Source organism: Vanrija pseudolonga, chromosome 1 (genome assembly GCF_020906515.1).
Source record: "Vanrija pseudolonga chromosome 1, complete sequence".
Lineage (NCBI taxonomy): Eukaryota > Fungi > Basidiomycota > Tremellomycetes > Trichosporonales > Trichosporonaceae > Vanrija > Vanrija pseudolonga.
The window spans coordinates 4,462,874-4,478,427 of NC_085849.1; the positions used below are offsets into that span (position 1 = coordinate 4,462,874).

Below are 15,554 nucleotides of genomic sequence, written 5' to 3' on the forward strand. Positions count from 1 at the left end.
TGCAGTAGAGATGGTGAGGCCACTGGTCGCCATCAAGTGTCTCGAAGACCCGTACTTCTGGTGGACTGGCGAGGTTGGTGACGAGGCGGGTGTGCCTGTCTGCGGTGACATGTTTGATGCTCCCCCGCTCCATTCTGACTGGTAGACTGGAGGCAATACAATGGGAGGCAGCCCGCCATCGACTTCGCGCACGATAGGTCGCTGTTGGCGCGGGGCCTGATCTTCATCCGCCAGGGGGGCCTCTTGACGTGGAGCACGGTTCGACGCCTTGAGTTGATACGGAGTCAACCGTGGCACGTCTCCAGTGGTCGGACTGGTGACCTCTTCCTCTTCGACGGCAAGGTCCACCGGCCCTCCGCTCCGCACCACTCTCTGCAATCTCCGCACGTGCAGTCGCCAGCCAACGAACCCAAGGAGAGCGATGAGCACCACCACTCCTGCGACCTGGGAGATACGTTCAGCACACCTCCCAACCACACATTGAACATACCGCCCCGCCTACGATTCCGCCCACTGGCTTGGCGGATGTTGCCGCCGGTGTCGAGCTGTTGGCTGGAGGGGAGTCGACTGGAGCTGTGTTTCCAGAAGTTTGGTTTAACCGGGCATCATAGCGGATCTGCGGCCATTGTGTGGGGTTCCTGCCGTGGTTTATGAGCGACAACACAATGCCCGTCCACTTACAGGAGCCCGGTGCCAAACCAGAGTCTGGATATCACCAGGTTCGAGCCAGCAGTGGCCGGCTCGATTGTCATGTTGTACTGGATTTTTGGGTCAAGTGGTGTGTTGGATATCACCTCGTTGGTGTCGTTCATGTTCCACTGTGCACGATACGTGCTCGTGCCAGTGGAGGCGGCAGGCGGTGTCGGAGTGAAGGTGACGATGCCATTGCCTCCGCTAAAGCCAGACGTGCCATAAACCAGCATCACACTGGTGTTGTCGGGGACTGGGAACCACAGAGACCCATTTCCGCGAGCTATGCGATATGTCGGCCCGAAGAGCTTCAACTGGCCTGGATCGTGTTCAGGAACGATGGCCGGCTCCCAGTCGCCCGACCACAGGATGTATGGGTTTCCGACCAGGCCAGTCGTGTTGTCGGGAATGTACACTGCGTCCACGACATAGAACGTGACTTGAGACTCAGTTTTTCTCTCATGTTCAGTCAGTGCCTCGAAGGCGGCAAGGAAGCCGGACGTACTGTTCACCAAGTAGCCCAGCCACATAAGATATGTTCCAGACAGATGTCCCGTAATCCAGATAGCAAGTGAAGCGGTAGTAGTACAAGACTATATCCTGACTGTTGCCGACAGAAATAATTGTGGCGGCTGTGCTCTTGAGCGTAGTGTTGTACCAGACATCCCCAAAGGTACCCAGTGTCGTGCCAGGGCGGAATATTGATTGCAAGCAGGACACGTTTGTGTTTCCCGTCTCTGACGAGACGTTGATCGCAATTGCATTGGTGAGCGCCGTGTACTGGAACCAAGCTGGGGTGGTACTGTTGATGGCTGTGATGGAGTCTCCCTCAATCACACGCCACGACGAATCGGCGGGGCCAAGGTCCCAGCCTCCTCCCAACGGCGGGTGGACGACAACGGTGGTGTTGACATTGGCCACGAAGGGAGACTGGGCATCCGTGCGGTGTGGTAAAAGGACCAGGAGGAGGAGGATGAGGGCGAATGTTGTTCCCCGGTAAGCCATGCTGACCGGCGCTTGTGATGGACTCGAGGGCCGAGGAAGGTGTTGGTCAAAGTGACAGGCAGCGGCGAAGGTCTGGCGTGTCATCATGTTGTTGTTCAATGGCCTTTTAAGCACGTAACCCAGCAGGAGAGTCAGACGCTCGAGCTTGGGGCGAATTGAAGGGCCTGTGCCCCAATCTCCGCATGATACCCTGCGCCTTTGAGCTTCAAGTTTGGGCAGTTGCCGAGTGGATACACGGTCAACGAGGTGTCAAGAGATTGTGTACAAGATAGCAGATGCGATAGTCACCGGCAGGAACCAAGCCTGAAACCCCAAGGCTGTGTAGTGTGCATTCTAGATGTATATGCTGTGCAGAATGAATAATGGTCGAACAATGACCTTGCTGCGTATGAAAGGAATCAAAGGACAGGTGGTGCACCGGCCTTCAAGAAGGCACAAGTGCCCGAAGGGAACAAGGCGTTGCGCCTCCGTCTGCGCTGCCTTTTCCCACATGCGAGGCTCGTCACCCGACATGCACTGGTCGAGGTCCGAGCTGGTGTGGCACGTGTTGTGGTCACAGAGGCAACCTCAGTTCACATCTACAGTACTCTGGAAAATGCCTAGATCCAACCGAGTCCATAACACCACTATAATATGTACATATTATCTACTGGATCGCCACCGAGTGTTCGTCCTGATCAGTGCCCATGTCCACCTGCCACGGATACGGGTGCCATGTCAGGGTCCTCCACAGTCGCAAGCTCTTCCATTGATGGGTCGGACCAAGATGGAATGCCAGTGTGGCCATGGGACGTGTACACAGGTGTCAGTAACTCGGTCGTTACAGTCGGTCCGGGCGACGCGGGGCTGGTGGTCGTGGGAGACGCAAGGTCCGTGGCGGTCGGCGAGGCGAGAGAGTGGGACGCGGTGAGACTCCCAGCTGTTGAGTGGTCACTTCCCAGCGTGTTGGTCGTGGACAAGTTGCGCCATTCGTGGCGGTACATGGGCGGCAGAACGGTGGGGAACAGACCTCCATCAAGCTCGTGGACGACGGGAGAAACGGGCTCAAGGCTGCTGGGAATTCCTCTCCCGCCTTCGTCGCCCGCGACAGGTCCAACAAGGACAAGGCGCGAACCGGACTTTTCACGGTCCCGCGTCGCAAGAGGCATGTGCGAAGCGTTCATGTCGAGTGACCCTCCACTGGATATTAGCGCAAGCATGTGGCAGCGGGCATACCTCGATGCGGGGTGTGTGATTGGGGATGGGTGCAAGGACACTGCGGCAGGGGTCAGCGCGCTCCGGAGGATCGCTTCGCAGCCATGCACTGACGGTCGAATGGGCTCAGCTCTGGCGGGTTGTCGCCAATGTCGTGGTGGGCTGGGTCGTCAATGGCAAAAGATGTTGGCCGATTCCCCTTTAGCCGTTTGACGTGGTATCGCCAGAAGCCGATGAGGGCCAGTAAACCGAGTGCTGCGGCACCTCCTACCTGCGAAAGGACGCAATATTGTCAGATACGTATCCGTACTACGCCGTGGCAGCCTTGACTCACTCCACCCCCTAGGGCAGCCACATTCACAGTCCCTTTATGGCTCGCTGTAGTGTCTGTCTGTAGCGAGCCAACCGATGACGATGTGGAAGATGCGGTGGGGGTCACGGTTGTCCAAGCAGGCACAGTGCCCGTGAAAGTGCTGCCTGGCGGCCAGTTTGAGACATCCCTGAGGTGTCAGTGGATGCGATAAACCTCGCAAGGTTTCACTTACGCAAGGCCAGTTGACATCGTCACCGAATGCAGCTCGATTGTTTGACCGGCTGTGAATGGCTGGACTGTGACGTTGTAGGCGATGTTAGGGTCGAAGACTGCAGTGAACAGAACACTCCATTGATCGGTAACGTTCACCTGCGACCGGATGCGCACTTTGTCGGGGCAGTTGGGAGGGGGTGGCGATATGGTGACCAGGCTGTCACTGGCATTAGCTCCGACGGTGCCGTCTATTCGAAGGAGACACGTCTGCGGAGGCGCCAGAAACCAGAATGTCCCATTCCCTCTCAGGGCCGTGTAATTGGCATCGCTGAATGGCCTGACAACAGACGGGGGTTGATGCTTGATTACTGGCTCCCAGTCGCCGCTGGGTCGCAGAAATGTCCCCGGAAACAGAGATGATACAGGTAGCGTGGCTTCATCTGCAGGCGTGTTGATGCCACTAACGTGTCCGCCACTGCTCGCAAAGAGGCCGCTGATTGTGTAGAGCTTTAATGGGTCGGTCCTGCGCTATTCAGCTTGCTGTTGATACCGACTACACTTACACCTGGGCTCGCACACCAACCTGCACACTCATCGCCAAAATGGTCACTCCAGCATCAACATAGCAAGTGTATGTGGTGAAGAATGGGACGGGTATGTCGGGACCCAAATGCAGCGAGGTCATGGTTGTTCTGGTGATCGTCGTGTTCACCCAGTTTCCGCCCCCGGCTCCCACCACCACGCATGACACGTCTACTGGCACTGATGAGGCCGTCACGTTGAGGACAGCGTTCATGGCGTCCGCCTGGAATGAGAACCACGAGTTTGCACCCGTCGATGTCATGGAAGTGTTCCAGGTGTCGCCGTTGTTGATCTGCCAAGATGTCGCATTGGGGCCGAGCTCCCAAGAACCACTCGTCGGAGGTGACAAGGGTACAGTGTTGTTCAGGTTGGTGGTGAACGCTGCGTCTGCCGGCCCACCAAGGAGAATGACGGCGGCACACAAGTACAGCAGCATGGTGACACCGAGAGGCCGCTGGCACGTCGAGGAGTCGATATCGAATCACACCTGGAAGTTGTAGCGAATCCCCCTATCGGTTGAACCCAGGTGTCGACGGTGATGCCGTGTTGCCAAATGGAGTGGAGTGTGAAACGAGTGGGAGGAGAGAAACAGAGAGCCAGACGAAAAAACGCGACTGACGCCTTTGACAGCAGGCTGCACGACAGTGCGATGTGTGTGTGTGTGTCGACGCGTGCGCGTGTCGGCGCGCGAGAAGTGCACCCCCCTGCAGGTGGCGTGTGCACGGGTGCACGTTGGGCCAACACCGTGTGCGGTGAGGTTGGTGCTGAACCTAAACAGTGGGTGAGCAGCATCAGCAGGTCGCGGCTGTCGCCAACGGAGCGGCCATCAGTACATGACGGCTAGGATGAGCATGCCCCTCTGGTGCCGCTGACTCTGAGCAATCCGCAGCACCGTGAGGTGACGGACACGCGTGGCTGTCGATGTGACGCCACACGGTCCCCGCCGCCGATGGCTTGTTCGGGCGGAATCGGCCCTCGCTGCGGATGGGTGGGCCCAGCTATTGCAGCCACAACAAGCACGAGCCGTGTGTTGGGTGCACACTCCCTGCCGCCGAGGCCCACTTGCTCGCTCTCGCCCTTTTCGGTACCAGTGGCCCCTCTGCTGTCGATCAGTCCACTGCCGATCAGACTGCTCGGTAGGGAGAACGGCGATGATCAGCCACTGGCTCCGAGGCTGATGATTATGAGGAGGGAGCACAAGCAACTCACCAAACGATGCCCACTCAACCACCACGTCATTCTCGACATCAACACAAGTCCTGGAAGTCATACCCATGCCAAAGACTCAGAAGCCCACTGTCACCCCCCGGCGCCGCCCAAGGCCAAGGAATCGATGCAACCCGCTTCCCAAGCCGAACTTCTCGGTCGTCAGTCGGGGATGATCTCGGCACTGCCAACACCCTGGACCGCGAAGCGAAGGCCGAGCAACGCGTGATCTCTCGGGAGAGGACAGGGAGAAAGTCGACTCCGACGACCAGCATGCCGAGCTGGCGGCGGTGCGGAGACGGAGGGAAACACAATACGAGCTGCCCACTTCACGACGGGCGGTGCAAATGAGTTCTTATAAGACTAATCGCAATGTTCCAATCCCACTCTGGCACAAAGCCACAACACGCCCAGCGCCAGCGATCTCATCCCAGAGCTACCAGCGCACAGCGGTGCTGCGGGCTCTATTGTTGCGGCTTTCTTCAAGGCAAGATGGGCCAACCATCGTTCAGCTGGTCGCACATCTGGCTAGAGGGTCAGGCTAAGCCGATCTCGGCTCGATATCCGCGCACCGCTTACAGTAGGACCCGCGTCAAGTGATCTGGCGAGCGCTGGTTGCCTGTGCATGCATGTAACTGACCTACCTCTGGTGCACCCGTATTACGGAAGCCAGATACTGCCGCTGTCGGTGCCGACGCCACAGATCTTCGGATCGGGTCGAGTTGTGCTTGGCGCAAACGAGCGCGGGTACGAAATCAGCAGCTGACTGAATGGGGGCCAGCGACTGCCAAGAGATCCACACTGCAATGATAACGAGGCGGAGGCCTGGCCCTTTGATTCGCTTGCAAGCAAGCCGCTCTTCGTTCAACTGGTGGCACCCGCAAGATGCCTGATGCTCTACCCGCGTCACTTTGTGCAGCAGATTGAGTGGGCTGCTGACCGAGCTTGGAGTGCTATGCTCCCATGCATACTTAAGACAGGAGAGGAGGGTCGAGTGCTGCGGCACAGCCGCCATGGTCGCAATCTCGTGGTTGGCATCACTCGGTGGGCTCGCCTTCGTGGCAGGTGAGTAGCCTCTCTCCAACGACATACCACTGACCCCACCCAGCCCTGCCCACCCGCACAGAGTACAGTGCATATCCGTTCCCCGCACCCCCACAGCGTACCCTCCCACCCCTCGCCCGTCTATGGGGACGACAAATAACCACTTCAAACATTACGGGCGAAGACACTGTCCTGTCGGCCATCATCAGGTCCTCAACAACCTCATCGAGTCGCCTGCCCGGCAACAATGGCCCATGCCCATACAGTGACGGAATCCCGGCCATGTACAACCCCGACACGGGGATATGCGACCCGCAGGACGTTGACAACGGCCGTATCTGCACCTTCAACAACGGGACGACAGGTCACATGGTTGGGTACCCTACTGGGGATCATACGACCTGGAGGTGTGAGAGGGACATAGAGACGACGGGCCCCGCCCCGAAGCCTGGGGGGGAGTGTAACCTCCATCCCGACAGGACCGAGCCCTCCATCCAGATCGTCACGGGTGTCATCAACTCCGAGGGCAAGTGCGTCTGCCCCGACAACAAGGTGCTCAACGCCAACGGCGAGTGTGTGGATCTCGACCCAAACAAGAACTGCACCATGTCCGATGGCTCACCCGGCACGCTCGGTGGAAGCGACGGTAAGACATGTACCGGCATAGCGTGCACGGCGTCGGACGGAACGAAGAGCACGCTCAAAGCCGACGGGTCGTGCCCTGGCAAAGACAAAGTCCAGTGCCCATCCGGGACCAAGCTCGGCGCCGACGGCAAGACGTGCGAGCCGGACTGCGTCAAGAACGGGGCGACCGGCAAGCTTGTCAACGGCGGCTGCGTCTACGCCGGCGACGAGTGCGACCTGCCTCCGCCCGACAGTGGCAAGGGCATCTGGAGCAAGGACTTCAAGTGCGAGAAGAAGCCCGAGAACGGCAAGGATTGCGAGGTCGTCAATGGCCAGAAGGGCGTGTACGAGAACGGCATGTGCCGGTGGCCGACGAAGATCGAGGTCGGCTCGGTGTGCACCGGCGCGAACGGCAAGCCGGGCAAGATGACCGCCGACGGCAAGTGCGACGACGGCAGCGGGAGCGTCACGCCGCCCAAGGAGCAGTCGACGTGCACTGCCGCCGGGTTGGTCGGGCTGAGCACCAAGGGCATCGGCGTGGTGATGAACGGCACGTGCACCGTGTACACTCGGCCCGATGGCCAGACGTACTTCCCGCCCGGGACGATCAACCCGCCGCAGGCGGCGGCGGAGGCTGCGAAGGCCGCCGCGAGCGGCATACCCAAGTGGGGCATTGCTGTCGCGGCAGCCGGCGGCGCGCTGGTGCTCGCGGCGGTCGCGGTCACGCTGTCCTGCCAGTGCGAGTGGGACCACGACCGGCACAAGCTCCGCCGGAAGAAGAAGAAGCGCACGAAGCGCGACGAGGAGGAGGCGCGCCGCAGGGAGGAGGAGCGGATTCGCGAGGACGAGAGGAGAAGGATGAGCTTGCTGCAGATGCAGCAGCAGCAGAATCAAGGTTTGCTCGCCAGCCAAGGAGGAGGGTATGGTCACCAACAACAATATTATGATCCGTACAAGCCGCGTTATTAGAAGTAATAATGAGCCGAGACATCGGCGTGTTGGCCGTAGACTAGTCTCAATGGATGAGCGAGTTGGCTCCAACCGAGAGAAACCTTGTTCTCCAATCGACGGGACACTGTGCCCCGTGGGCTAACGGGACTGACTTGGTGGCATGTGGAGTGCTCGAGCACAAACTACTTATACACGATTGGGGTGAGCGATGTCGGGAGCCCCACGGCTCTGATCTGATCGTGTTGTGCACCACTCGCAATGCTGGCCCCAACAACAGTCGCAGCCCTCGCCCTCCTCTCCCTCGTCGGGGCGGCACCCACCGCACACGTCGTCGAACCCCGCGCCACACGGCCCGACGGCGCGGCCGGACGCGCCCCGCACCAGCCCTACCAGCACGGCTACAACGCGAGCGGCATCAAGGCGTGGTCGGCGGACGCGGACCCGCAGGCGCGGTACCTGCGCTCGCGGGTACCCTTGGCCGCTCGTATCTCGCCTCTAGCAGCCACACAGGCGAACCCCAGCCTCTCGCCCGCGGTCAAGGTCGTCGACCTGGCGCTCGACTACGACGGCTCGTTCTTCACGTCGTTCAAGTACGCCGACGACTTCTCGCGCCGCGTGAGCACGGGCTGGAGCTATGTCGACCTCTATGGCTCGTGGCACGGCATGCCTGTCGCTGGCAGCTCTGAGTCCACGCCCGAGCACGGCGTCGTCAACCTCCCCAATCCTGGCTGGACGGACGCCGCGCACCGTAACGGTGCGAAGAGCCTCGGGTGCTGGTTCTGGCCGCGCAAGGGCGTGTTTGGCGACTACCTCGAGCAGAAGGCCGACGGCAGCTTTCCTGTCGCGGACAACCTCGTGGCCATGATGAAGTATTTCGGCTTCGACGGCTACTTCTTCAACCAGGAGGCGAGTATCTCGTCGTCCGACGCGGCCAAGCTGCTGCTGTTTGTGCAGTACCTGCGCAAGATTGCGCCGGTTATCGAGCTGCAGTGGTACGACGCGGTGCTGCCGTCTGGCCAGCTGAGCTACCAGAACACGGTGAACAGCCGCAACGCGCCGTGGCTGCTCAGCGGCGGCAAGCGCGGCGTCTCGTCCATCTTTGTCAACTACTGGCTCGGGAGCGCGGCGCAGATCGACACGAGCGTCGCCACGACCACGGGGCTCGGGCTCGACCCCCACGGCGTGGTGTTCCAGGGGACCGAGTGCGAGAAGTACGGCTTCAACCCGGCATACGACCCGCGCATCTTCCTGCCCGAGAGCGCGCCGCACCGGATCAGCTGGGGGCTGTTCGGGAGCCACTTCACGTGGCGCGGGTACGCGAACCCGGACAGCAGCGCGCTGGCCGACGTGCAGGCGGTCGCGAAGCGCGAGCGGCAGTACTGGTCCGGCCCGAACTCGGACCCCAGCAGGACCGGGCGCACGACGTACGTGCCGTATGTCGACACCGGGGTCGGCCAGTCGCAAGACGACGCGACGAAGTGGGACGGCGTGGCGCACTACATTGTCGAGAAGAGCGTTATTGGCGGCTGGCCGTTCGTGACCCGCTTCAATACGGGCAAGGGCCAGTCGTGGTTCCGCGCCGGCGTGGCCACCAAGGGCGAGTGGAACAACATCGGCGTGCAGGACCTCCTGCCGACCTGGCAGTTCTGGGGCAACGCGACCGCCGAGTACGACTACGAGGTCGCGTTCGACGGCGGGAGCAGCTTGAAGGTGACGAGCGGGGGCACGCTGAAGCTGTACAAGACCAACCTTGTCGTCGGGGGCGGGGAGAGCGTGCGCCTCGTGCTGGCTGGCAGCGCGGCCGTCGAGGTGGGCTTTGCGGACGCGAGTGGGACGTACACTTTCCTGCCTGCGGCGAGTACCTGGACGAGCACGGCCATCGGCAGCACTTGGAAGAGTTACACGACGACCCTGTCGGCGCTGAAGGGCAAGACGATCTCCGCCATCGCCCTCCGCTTCGCCAGCGGCACGACCAACGTCGGCGAGCTTGCCCTCGTGTCTGGCCCGCCGGCGGCCCCGGCCACCCCGAGCGGCTTCAAGATCGACAACACGTACCCCGCCAGCAGCGGCACCAGCGCCGAGGTGTTCCTCTCTTGGGCGCTCGACAGCGCAGTGTGGTACTACGACATCGTGGTGAACGGCGCTGTGGTGGGCAGGATGTATGATGAGGTGTATTACCTCAAGAACGTCCCCAAGGGCGCCGTGGTCACCCTCGAGGCGGTCGCGCGGGACGGGGCGCGCAGCGCCGCGGCGAGTGTCACGGTGTAGTGGTAGTGGATCAGATCAGTGTATTCAGTAGTAGGCAAGAACGATCAACAGGGTCCATACAACACATTTACTTGCCCGCGTTGCCAACGAGGTCCTTGAGCACACTGTCTCCGCCCTTGCGCACCGTATCAAACCAACCCTGCACGACGCGACTCTCCGCGAGTGGCATCCTGGCCGACTCGGTCTTGCCGTCGCGAATACACTGCGCCACCTCGTCAGCCTCGTAGTGCATGCCGTTGCCAGCGGGGATGGGGTAGTGGTGCGCGGTCTCCTCTGTGATCTGGCCGGGGCGCGGCGGGGGTGGCGTGGACTCTGACGAGCCGGCGACCGTCGACGGGTGGGGCAGGATACGGTAGCGTTCGGGGCGGTAGAGCGGGTCTGGGGGCGCCGTCAGTTGTGTATCTCCTTCCTCCTCGCCACGCACGGTCAATCACGAGCTGCCCGTTCTCGCAGTCGATCACGGCGGCACAGTCGCGCGGGGTCCACGCCGTAAAGTCGCACAGGATACGGCTCTCGCCCAGCTCGTCCCATCGCACAGTCCAGCTACTCTGCTCGTCGACGCCGTTCCGCGCGTAAATCCGTTGGGCCGAGCCGAGTACCTTGGGCTCAGGGTCCTTGTTATCCGGGTGCTGGTGGAGCACGAGCATGCTCCAGACGGCGGGGTACGGCCCGAGGTCGAGCAGTGCGCCGCCCCCGAGCTTGGGGTCGATCATGCGGTCGTTGTCTGCGCGCTCGTCGAGGTGGGCGTAGCTACTCAGCTCGGCCGTCATGCGGCGCACTTTGCCCAGCTTGCCCGAGTGGATCTCCTTCTGGACTGCATACGCGATGGGGTGGAAGCGCGTCCACACTGCCTCCATGAGGAAGAGGTTCTTGCGCTTTGCGATCGCCACGAGCTCGTCCAGCTCGGCGAGGTCCATCACGAACGGCTTCTCGCACAGCACGTGCTTGCCCGCCAGCAGCGCGGCCTTGGCGTTCGGGTGGTGGAAGGGGTGCGGGGTGCCGATGTACACCACGTCGACGTCAGGGTCGGCAAACACCTCGTCGTAGCTCCCGTACGGCGTGGCCTTGTCCAGCGCGCCGTGCTTGGCGCCGTGGGCCGACGCGCCGCCTGCACTGCGGAGCTTGGCGATGAACGCCTCCGCCGAAGGGACGGAGCGTGATCCCACTGCGGCGATAGCGTGCTGCACATCGCTTACCCCACGCGTTGAGGGGTCGACAAGCAGGTCCTGGCGTCAGCCGGGTGAGCAGAGGAGCCAACTTGCCTTGGCGAAGGTGGTCGCGATGCCGCCTGTCGAGATGATGCCCCAGCGTAGCGTGTACGGTGTCATTGTGAGTGAGCTTCGGGACAACCCCTCCCCAACAGCATGGCTCGTTATGTACTCTCGCCCACCCCCATGTTGTTGTAGTATGTCCGGGACGGAGATGATGAGTACGGGTCAATCTTTGGTCCGGAGGGGAGGGAGGGTCGGGTGAATGGCTAAACCCGTGCCGGCGGCAAGGTCGGCAACCAGCGGGCCGAGGAGGCACAGGTGAACTCTTGCTTCATCTCATACGTCTCTTCTCCTCCTCGTCGAGCGTTATCTCGCCCCACGTGAAAGCATCAACTGCTAAACCTACGCCGTGTCCAGCCCCTCGAGCTCGGCAAGCACGCGCTCCATGACGTTAGCCTTGAGCGCGAGCCACACGCTCGCACCGGTCTTCCACCACTCGGCGCCGTGCCCGCCGCTGTTGCGGGGGAGGACGAGCACGAGGCCGTCGACGGCATGGAACGCGGGGTGGACGTGCACCGGGGCCGCGGAACCAAACTTGACGTCGTAGAGCGCGTACCCGAGCCAGCTGGTCGCGACCATCGCGCGCTCCCCGAAGAAGTAGTTGGCCTCGCGGACCGGGTCGGACGCGAACGCCATGTGGTGCAGCGCAACCCCGACATTCTCGGGCGTGAACGCGTCGAGCGACTTGCGGATGGCCGCAGCGGCACCGGTCTCGAGGTCGGCAACTGACGCCGCCGAGCTTGCCATGAGCACCGGCGCGCCGCTGTCCCAGTCCTTGAGGCCGAGGCGGCGGCGCACGCCGACAGTGCTGGAGAAGTGCACCTCCGTCTCGGGGGCGAGGTTGCGCGCGCGCACGTTTGCGCGCCAGATAAAGCCAAGAAGCGCGTCAAGGTGCGTCTTGCCGCCCTCGCCGCACAGCTCGTACGCCTTGCCGACAGCGGCGGGCGAGAGTGTGACGGTGCGCTCCACGCTGTCGTTGTTACGCCAGTCCCAAGTCTCCCACGGCATGCGGTGGGGGTTACCCTCGAGCGGCGGGGCGATGCCATCGACCGGCTCGACGACGAGGAAAGGAAGCGCGAGCTTAGGGTCAGAGGCGTACACGTCCAGGCGACGACCGGGGAGCTCAGCGGCGCGCGCCTTGATGCCGGCGTCCTCCGCGTCCGCGTCGATGTCGCCCGCGGCGTGCTTGTCCACCTCGGTGAAGGCGGCGGGCGTCGCGGCGATCTGGGGCGCAGCCTTGCCCTCCTTGAGGGCGGTGTACACCGCCGCCCAGTCGTGCACGAAGCGGAGCACGCTGTGCGTGTCGAAGAGGGCGTGCGTGCCCAGCACAGCGAGGGCGGCGCCGTCGTCAAACGACGTGAGCTGCGCGACGAGGGCGTGGCCGGGCACGTAGTGCGGGCGGAGGCGCACGACCTTGTGGGCGGTGCACAGAAGGTTGCTCGAGCACGGGCTCGCGTCGGCGGTGCTGTCACTCAGCTTGTGCGGGAGGGCGTCGGCGATCGGGCCGTCGCACGTCGCGGCGGTGAAGAGGATGCCGGGCGACTTGTCGTCGTGCACCGCCCAGAGGCGGCCATGGCGCTTGGTGTGCGCGGCGGCGGCGGCGGCGTCACCAGCACTGGGGGGGATCTTGTCGGTGATGGTGTAGCTCGTGTGCGGGTACGCATTCGCGACCGTGTCGAGCGCCTTGAGGAGCACGTCGGTGTCGACGGCGCCGTTGAGGAACCAGACCGGCGGCACGGGCGGACCCATCGCCAGGCTGTTGCCCGTGATGCTGATGGGGAAGGTGTGGTGGTCGTGGGCCTGCGGCTGCACGACGACCTGTGAGGTGATGATGACCTTGGACATTGTGTGAGCGAGTAGGAGGAAAGAGTGATGTCGAGACGTTGACATGATCAGCGCCGCATTTATATACCGACACCGCCCCCACAGCGAGCTCGACACGACACTGCATAGAATAATACATTAGACATTGACACCCACCCACCATCTACAGCTTGGCCCGGTTGGTCACCTCGTTGACAAACAGCCCCGCGACGCCGTAGCCCGTGCCGGCACACATGGACGTGACGAGGAGCTGGTCGCCAGAGCGCTGGAGCTCCGCGAGGCCAGTCGCGACCTGGCGGGCGCCCGTCGCGCCGAGGGGGTGGCCGAGGGCGATGGCGCCGCCGTTGGGGTTGAGCTTCTTGTCGGGGATGTGCAGGTCGCGGGCGCAGTAGACTGCCTGGCCGGCAAACGCCTCGTTGATCTCGAACACATCGACGTCGGACACGCCCAGCCCCTCCTTCTGCAGCAGCTTGGGGATGGCGACGGCGGGTCCGATGCCCATGATGCGGGGCGGCACGCCAGCAGCGACGACACGCACGACCTTGCCGATGATGGGCAGGCCGAGGCGCTCGGCGACCGAGCGGCGCGCGAGAACGCACGCTGCCGCGCCGTCCGTCACCTGCGACGCGTTGCCCGCGTGCGTCGTCCCGTCCGCCTTGAACGCCGGCTTGACCTTGGACAGCGACTCGGCAGTCACACCGTACCGGATCCCGTCGTCCTTGGTGACCGTCTTGCCGTTGACGGTGACGGGGACGATCTCGCCGTCAAACTTGCCAGACTTTTGCGCCGCCTCGGCCTTGTTGTACGACGAGGCCGCGAACGCGTCCTGGTCTGCACGGCTGATGTGGTTCTCCTCGACGACGTTCTCGTTGGTGATGCCCATGGGGATGAGACAGTCGGCGGCGACTGGCGGGGTGGTTAGCCACAGTCTCTCGGTATCTGGTCGAGGTCGTGCTCGCTAACGCGAGCACCCGCCTCTCCCACTCACGCTGGTTCTTGACCACCTCCTCCGAATGAGGGTGGTCGAGCGGCTTGGGCACGAAGTGGTGCGTCATGCTCTCGGCGCCGCCCGCAATGCCAATGTCAATGTCGCCCGCGTGGATCTCGTTGGCGATCGTCCAGATGGCCTGCAAAGACGACGAGCACTGGCGGTTGACGGTGCTCAGCGTCGCCGAGATGGGGATGCCGGCGTGCAGCGCCGCCATGCGCGAGATGCTGGCCCCTCCGCGCGGGGTGCGCACCGTGCCGATCTGGATATCGTCGATGAGCTTGGGGTCGATGCGCGCGGCGTCAATGGCGCCCTTGAGCACCGCGGACAGCAGGTCCTCGTACCGCGCCTCGGCGAGCGCGCCCTTCTTGGCCTTCGTGAGCGGCGTGCGCTTGGCCGAGACTAGTGGGGGTGTCAGCGGGCGGCGACCGGCAAGGAGGGTACGTACGGATCACGACGTCGTCGGGGTTCTTTTGCAGGATGGAAGCCTTGGTCATGGTGACAAGTGATGGGTGTTTAGGACGATGAGAGAGCACTGTCGAGACTGTTATAAGTCATGGGGAGGGCCGAGGAGGTCGAGAGCGAGGTCCAGAGCCCGCATAGGAGGCCTCATGTGATGGGATCCCGGCTATCGTCGTCATCGGAAAAGACCGAACACCGACAATGGGGGAGGGAGGGTACCTCGACAGGTGGGTGCAGCCCACAACCATGCTCCTCGCGTCGCTCACTGACGCTCTATACATCAAAGAAAGTGTCAAGAGCATGCAAAAGAGTCTCACTTACACATTCACATGCATTGAGGTGCTCACAACGCCTGTGGTGCTGCTATGAGACAGTGAAAACAACAGCTTCTTCGGCGATGGGAAGGCAAACTGCTGACATCATCCCGCTGACACGGATCCCTATCAACCCCAGAGTCAACCCCTCGGCCGTAAGGATAACACACTTCTCGTGCGAGCTTTCACCGTTGTCGACCGTCGTGGACCGCAGCTCGTCAACTGGGCCCCCGTGGTACGCGTGTCGCGTCGCGTCGTGCCCTGTGGTCGTTCGGGATGGGCAAGGGGAGGAGTCGGGGTGGGGCACCGGTGCAGCCCGACCTGAAGGGTGAGTCGGCTCATTAAAGCTGCCTTCACGCGGCTGACCTATCTGTTCCAGACATCCTCGTTACTCTGATCGCCTGAGGACCACGGTGCTGGTTACGCCACTGACATTGCTCTAACGATCCTTCCCGCAGTCCACAGTGCCCCTACTCGACCAACTGACGCCGAGCAGGCGAACCAAACCGTGTTCCTGCACACCCTCAGCAGTGCCGGAACGGACGACCGTTACGCATCTTTCCGAGCCTGCTCCGGGCTTCCGGGCAGGCTGCCACTCACCCAGG

The 15,554-nt window shown here is 62.4% G+C and overlaps 8 protein-coding genes across 8 annotated transcripts; 2 read left to right on the forward strand and 6 right to left on the reverse strand.

Moving 5' to 3' along the window:
* Positions 1-677: 677 nt before the first annotated feature.
* LOC62_01G001663 (uncharacterized protein) lies at positions 678-1,695 on the reverse strand (the record flags this gene model as incomplete). The annotated part of the gene is made up of 2 exons (XM_062768158.1): positions 678-1,194; positions 1,280-1,695. The coding sequence occupies 2 exons, from the start codon at positions 1,693-1,695 to the stop codon at positions 678-680; spliced, it is 933 nt and encodes a 310-aa protein (XP_062624142.1).
* A 677-nt stretch (positions 1,696-2,372) lies between these two features.
* Positions 2,373-2,858, reverse strand: LOC62_01G001664 (uncharacterized protein; the record flags this gene model as incomplete). The annotated part of the gene is made up of 1 exon (XM_062768159.1): positions 2,373-2,858. The coding sequence occupies one exon, from the start codon at positions 2,856-2,858 to the stop codon at positions 2,373-2,375; it is 486 nt and encodes a 161-aa protein (XP_062624143.1).
* Positions 2,859-2,962: 104 nt separating this feature from the next.
* LOC62_01G001665 (uncharacterized protein) lies at positions 2,963-4,445 on the reverse strand (the record flags this gene model as incomplete). The annotated part of the gene is made up of 4 exons (XM_062768160.1): positions 3,979-4,445; positions 3,435-3,938; positions 3,224-3,389; positions 2,963-3,160 (listed from the first exon to the last, which is right to left on the reverse strand). The coding sequence occupies exons 1-4, from the start codon at positions 4,431-4,433 to the stop codon at positions 2,963-2,965; spliced, it is 1,323 nt and encodes a 440-aa protein (XP_062624144.1). The 5' UTR covers positions 4,434-4,445.
* Positions 4,446-6,216: 1,771 nt separating this feature from the next.
* LOC62_01G001666 (uncharacterized protein) lies at positions 6,217-7,840 on the forward strand (the record flags this gene model as incomplete). The annotated part of the gene is made up of 2 exons (XM_062768161.1): positions 6,217-6,268; positions 6,330-7,840. 2 exons carry the CDS (start codon positions 6,217-6,219, stop codon positions 7,838-7,840), a joined length of 1,563 nt encoding a protein of 520 aa, XP_062624145.1.
* Positions 7,841-8,080: 240 nt separating this feature from the next.
* Engase (Cytosolic endo-beta-N-acetylglucosaminidase) lies at positions 8,081-10,090 on the forward strand (the record flags this gene model as incomplete). Its single annotated transcript, XM_062768162.1, has 1 exon — positions 8,081-10,090. The coding sequence occupies one exon, from the start codon at positions 8,081-8,083 to the stop codon at positions 10,088-10,090; it is 2,010 nt and encodes a 669-aa protein (XP_062624146.1).
* Positions 10,091-10,157: 67 nt separating this feature from the next.
* On the reverse strand, positions 10,158-11,418 carry xyd1_3 (D-xylose 1-dehydrogenase (NADP(+)); the record flags this gene model as incomplete). Its single annotated transcript, XM_062768163.1, has 3 exons — positions 10,158-10,468; positions 10,515-11,255; positions 11,349-11,418. The coding sequence occupies 3 exons, from the start codon at positions 11,416-11,418 to the stop codon at positions 10,158-10,160; spliced, it is 1,122 nt and encodes a 373-aa protein (XP_062624147.1).
* A 285-nt stretch (positions 11,419-11,703) lies between these two features.
* On the reverse strand, positions 11,704-13,206 carry AYT1_1 (Trichothecene 3-O-acetyltransferase; the record flags this gene model as incomplete). The annotated part of the gene is made up of 1 exon (XM_062768164.1): positions 11,704-13,206. The coding sequence occupies one exon, from the start codon at positions 13,204-13,206 to the stop codon at positions 11,704-11,706; it is 1,503 nt and encodes a 500-aa protein (XP_062624148.1).
* Positions 13,207-13,303: 97 nt separating this feature from the next.
* Positions 13,304-14,765, reverse strand: POT1_1 (3-ketoacyl-CoA thiolase, peroxisomal). Its single transcript, XM_062768165.1, has 3 exons — positions 14,622-14,765; positions 14,174-14,575; positions 13,304-14,091 (listed from the first exon to the last, which is right to left on the reverse strand). Exons 1-3 carry the CDS (start codon positions 14,668-14,670, stop codon positions 13,349-13,351), a joined length of 1,194 nt encoding a protein of 397 aa, XP_062624149.1. The 5' UTR covers positions 14,671-14,765; the 3' UTR covers positions 13,304-13,348.
* Between the last annotated feature and the right edge of the window lie 789 nt (positions 14,766-15,554).